At 34.6% G+C, this 5,733-nt stretch overlaps 1 protein-coding gene across 1 annotated transcript; it reads left to right on the top strand.

Annotated features, from left to right (window-relative positions):
• The first annotated feature begins 2,761 nt into the window (after window positions 1–2,761).
• Window positions 2,762–4,891, top strand: LOC113776900 (histone-lysine N-methyltransferase, H3 lysine-9 specific SUVH5-like). The gene has a single exon (XM_027321948.1). The coding sequence runs from the start codon at window positions 2,762–2,764 to the stop codon at window positions 4,889–4,891; it is 2,130 nt and encodes a 709-aa protein (XP_027177749.1).
• The last annotated feature ends 842 nt before the right edge of the window (window positions 4,892–5,733 follow it).

The following is a 5,733-nucleotide window of genomic DNA, read 5'->3' as shown; positions in this document are numbered from 1 at the left end:
TGATTTATCCATCCTATATTTCTCACAGAAAGCGCGCACACTTTTATGCGCACTCCTATATATAGTCTTTCTTTGATTTTTTGAATACTCATAATGCTTCCATGAAAATTAATTTTAGACAGAGGAATATCACAATAAAGAATAAAGCAAAATGAGACTTTTAGAAATGAAAAGAAAATCCAAAATTTAATTATTCTACTTTCTGAAAAGTCTTCTAATATCTTGGAAGCATTACAAGAAAATTCAAATTACACAAAAGATAATTTTTAACTCATTTTGCTACCAAAATTAACTTTATTTATGATGATGTTCATATAGTGCTATGTCATCTTAAAAATATACTTCCATCTAATTGATTGTCTATACTCATTGGTTCATGGATACACACACACACACAAAAGATCTTAGAGTTAAATGTAGGAGATGATCAATATAACTGATTTTAATGGATTGGCGAAATTTATTTGTTTTGTCAAATTTCATTGACCTAACAAAATGTTGTTTCATATTTTAATTACCACAAAAAAAAAAAAAAAAAAACAGTGAATGGAGAATCAGGTTAACCAATTAAGTTTTATGCGACCATGAAACTAGGAAAGAGTACCTCCAAGCTGCTAAAAATATTTTCAATATAAAATTCCAATCTTATCTAGAGACAATATATTTGAGAGGAGCCAATTGTTGTACATTTGAGCCAACATTTTAACCTTTGATCTCTCGCAAACTTAAAATTTTCATTATTCTTTGTTCAATATACAAATTGATTAAAGGCATGTTAATTGTTTATTTGAAAACTGTTTTTTATATATTATCAGTGTGAGAATTTGATAACACCAACATGTTTAAACGAATGCTACATAATCTCTATTGAAATTTGAAATTCAATTTACATGTGGCGTGTATCTTTATATGCTAGTGTAATAGAAAATTTTGATAGTGACATTGTATAAAAAGTCATTATTTTTTAGTAAAAGTTTTAATACTTGTGCTAATATATGAGCAATTTGCGGGTGGGATAATGATAGGTTGCAATTTTATCATTTATTTTATTATTAATTCCCCCTGTTATCTGACCCAATGTGAATTAATTGTTAGATTCTATTCACTTTTGGTATTTTATATTTATTTCAGAGAGTAGAATGAAAATATGATAACAAGTGTCAATTTGACAGAAAAGGAGTCCAAGTAACAGCGCTTATCCCCAGGGGCATTTTTGGAAAAGAAAAACTTTTGCCCTTTTTTGGCAACTGCTGAACCGAGGAGGGCGGAGTCTTCTTTTCCTTGGCCGCCGCACAGTAGCTGGGGAGAATTAGAGAAGAAATAGAGCAGACTACTTTGAAGCTTAGTTTTTGACTTTTCTTTAGTAGCTTTTCCTTCTTCGTATGGCAGGGACTTTCGCTTAGCTTTTCTTTTGACTTTTCCTTTTGGTCTTTGGTGGATTCCTCCTACGCATGTCAGGAGCAATTGGAGGACTTAGTCACTTTCTGTATTTTAGGTTTTCTTTCATCAATTGAACGGAGTGAGCTTTTCTCAATCGAAGGACAATGGCCGCTACTTTCTCTTCAGTTTTGTACGGATTTTTCTCATCGACAATGAGCTAAATCCCTTTGTCTAGTCAACGAACAACAGATGCTTTGGTTCGCCTGAAAATTGTGAGATCGATTTAATTTTATCTTTTTATTTTATTTATTAATATTTGCATATTCTTTGATTACAATGTTTATGGTTGTCCAATTAATCGATTGTCTTGGATCCGCATAATTAGTTAATTTGGTAATCTATTGTCAATTAGGGCATTAAATTCATAATTATTTAATTGCATTGAAATGTGACAACTGGCATGATTGGGTTTGTGTCAGGGGAATATGCGGGTTAATTTAAAATAACCCTGATAATGCGTTATTTGGTTAGAATAAAGTTCCTCTAATACGTAAGGCAATTGAAAAATTAAATCTTATGAGCGTATCTAAGATTATTTCTCAATTAGAGCAGTGATTAACGGACGTACCTTAATCACCGACACAGTAAGGAGGGGTTGACTGTCATCGCTTGTTTGACAATTATAACCTATTTATTAATAAATAATTGGAATTGCTTGTGCATCGATGATCAATTAGGTGAACCATTGTTGAAATTATTTCTTGGCTAGACCTTTATTTATTATTACCCTGATTTTAATGAATTGTCATTTAATTTTTAGTTGGCTATTTAATTTTTAGTTGAATTGCTTTAATTGTCATCCTTTATACAAAAACATCTCCCGTGTTACTTTGGATTTCAAAAGAGACAAATATCTCCAGTCTCTGAGGATACGACCCTACTTGCCCTGTTTATAAATTAATAATTATTTGTGAAAAAAGCCATCCCATTCGGATATATCGGATTAAGTAAATTCTTCGGGAACAGGGGTGAATCAAGTAACCCATTGCACACCTAGAGTCCTTGCTCCAGTATTTGGAATCGAGTTTTGGTTACTTTAATTGGTAATTAGGTTTATTTTTATTATTACACAGACATCGACAACCTGTCAGATAATGCCAAAGTTTTATAGTGAGCCCATTTATTTATTTATTTATTTTTGTGTACTTATCCTCTACCTACATGTTGCCTTCTTTTCTTATTTGACTGGTTATTAGTAAATTCAAAATTGGTTCATATTGTTTTCAGGTTTTAATTAGGTACAACAACCATTGTTTCCATTTATTCAGTGGTCAAAATTTCAGTTAGGAAACATCAAAGATTCTCGTAGGTTAACTTGAAGATGAGTTTGTTAACTGACACATCCCCTCCTGCTAAGATGCCCGGGAAGCGACTGTTTCAAGAGGACAGTTATCCAAGTAACAAACATGCATCAAAATTCAAGCGTTCAGATGCTGATTCAGTCCGAAGTTTTCCAGTCCATTGTGGTCCATTTACCTCCGCGATGAAGACTATCAAGAATTTCAATGCTTCTTCGAATGCTGTAGCAGCTGAGCGATTGAGAATTGTGGCACCAACTAATGTGGAATATGGGTTCGTAAGGAAAGCAATTCTTCACTCAGGTGAGCCAATTACCAAGGTGAAAGCCAAAACTGATAACAAATCACATGGAGATGAAGATGATGAAGATTGTTGCATTATAGAGGAGAAATCAAGTAATTTTTGTGAGAAAAAATTAGTCAAGGATCATGGTGGAATCACTCGAAAAAATTCAAGCCAAAATCATGTGCATGGGCAAACATCCGGAGTCCGTGAATCTGAAGAGGAAGAAGAAAGAGATGACGAGGATGTTCGCATTTTATCTGCTTCAGAGTGGGAAAATAGACTTCAATCAAGAATCAATTGCAATAATAAAAGAAAAAAAGGAAATACAGCTGAAAAGAGTGTTGAAGAAACCGAAGTGAAGGATATGGAAAATCTGGCAATTGTTCCATATGATAATGCAGCCATGAACATTGTTAGTCACAGCAATGTGCAGAATGCCCTTAGGCTCTTTGATGAGCTATACAGAAGTCTCTTAGATGAATACAAGCAAGAGTTGGGGGAGGGACCAATGAGACAACAGATTCATATTAAAGCAGCAATGCTTCTCAAGAAACAGCAGAAATGGGTGAATACTGAACCATGTTTCGGACATGTTCCTGGGGTTGAAATTGGCAACCAGTTCCGATTCAGGGTTGAACTTGCTCTTGTTGGTCTACATCATGAACAAATGGCTGGTATTAATCACGTGACAATTGAAGGAAAAGAGTATGCTAACAGTGTGGTGGATTCAGGTCTGCGCCGTTATGGAAACAGAGCGGCTTCTCCTGATATTCTTCTATATTCTGGCCAAGGTCAGACATTTGAAGATCAAAAGCTCCAACGAGGTAATCTTGCCTTGAAGAATAGCATGGATGCAAATTATCCTGTGAGGGTTATTCGTAAAACTATCTTAGGATCTGTTGATGCAACCACAGCTACAAAGAAAATGTACATCTATGACGGTCTATATAAGGTGAGCAAATTTGGGCCTGAAAGATCCAAGTCTGGCAAATTGTCCTTGATGTTTGAATTGGTTCGATCGTCAAGGCAGCCAGATTGTAATCACCTAAGTATTACCAAGCCAAGAAGATCCTTAAAGGACCTCGAGGACAACAATGCTGAGACAGGATATGATGTGTCTGGAGGCAAGGAAAAAGTCCCAATCATGGTTGTGAATGAAATTAGCATTGAAAAACCAGATAACTTTACTTACATAACCAAGATAATGTATCCACATTGGTATCAAGTCTCATTGCCTGAAGGTTGTGATTGCGTTGGTGGATGCTCGGACTCCATTAGATGTCCTTGTGCTGTGAAGAATGGAGGGGAACTTCCGTTCAATGAGGAAGGCTCTGTCGTTAGAGCAAAGAAAATGGTGTACGAATGTGGCCCGAATTGCAAATGCCCACCTTCTTGTCAGAATAGAGTTAGCCAACATGGTCCTCGATTACCATTGGAGATATTTAGGACTAAATCAACTGGATGGGGTGTTAGATCACAGGTTGAAATCCCATCTGGCAGTTTCATATGTGAATATGCTGGAGAGTTGCTCCAGGACAAGGAAGCTGATTTAAGAGATAATGATGAATATCTTTTTGATCTTGATGATGGTGAAGGCTTTACAATTGATGCAGCGAAATACGGGAATGTGGGAAGATTCATCAACCACAGTTGCTCGCCAAATCTTTATGCTCAAAATGTTCTTTACGATCATGACGACAAAAGAGTGCCCCATGTAATGCTTTTTGCTACCAAGAAAATACCTGCATTGAAGGAACTTTCATATGATTATAATTACAAGCTCAATCGGGTTCTTGATGCCAATGGAAACATCATGATGAAGAAGTGTTTCTGCGGTTCTCGCAAGTGTACCGGCAGGCTGTATTGAGGAAGCCCCATCAGGTAAGATTATGTTGTTATGTAATCTTGTTGTTTTGTAATTTAAACAATATGTATAACTTGAACATCAATTTGTAGGAGTTATTAGACAATGAAGAAAACTATATTTCCAAAACTTAAGGTGATGGTAATAAGGAATAATTACCTACTCAAATGTAAACAAATCAAGTCTATGATGGTTTTTAATTTACCAGTGATACTTCACATGCTTTGCACGTGATGGGTATTTTTCTAGTGGATAACATTTTGTTAGATATTATGGGCAGCCATCATACTTTAGTAATAGTATTACATGGGTCTACTAAATCATTTATTTTACATTCAATATTTATTTTATCACATGTGTTTACAAGTTTAATGAGATTTTTCTTTATAAATTAATATTGTATTACATAATATGGTGAACTTATTCACCAATTAACATTTTATCTTGTCATCAGCTATTATTTTCTATGATGAATTTTAATGGTTATAAATTATAAGAGCAATAATATGAAGCTTTAATCATCAATTAATAAGGGCATAATTGAAATAACAAAAACTAAGACCATAAAAATTTCTGTAAATATTTACGGAAATAAGAGATCATGCCAAAATTGGTGTTGTGGGGAAATTGATGCTGTGTTAGGGGCCGCCGCAAATGAAATTTGCAACGTAGGGATAAAGTTAATTTGTTTTCGAATTTTTTTAACTGACAATGCAAGGAATAGCAGAAATTAAAAAAAAAAAAATCACCGCAATATAAAGCCGCATCCTTTGTTGGATGTGGCTATACTTAGCACCGTTGATCAACTTGTGATGATCAATGATGCAAAGCTTTTTTTGAAAAAA

The sequence above is a fragment of the Coffea eugenioides genome, chromosome 7 (assembly GCF_003713205.1).
Source record: "Coffea eugenioides isolate CCC68of chromosome 7, Ceug_1.0, whole genome shotgun sequence".
Classification (NCBI taxonomy): domain Eukaryota; kingdom Viridiplantae; phylum Streptophyta; class Magnoliopsida; order Gentianales; family Rubiaceae; genus Coffea; species Coffea eugenioides.
The sequence above is the reverse complement of the archived record's forward strand: the minus strand, read 5'-3'. Positions and strand labels throughout refer to the sequence as shown.

Bases quoted from the DNA above. Each gene is read 5' to 3' on its own strand.
- LOC113776900 (XM_027321948.1), top strand. From the start codon at position 2,762: ATGAGTTTGTTAACTGACACATCCCCTCCTGCTAAGATGCCCGGGAAG.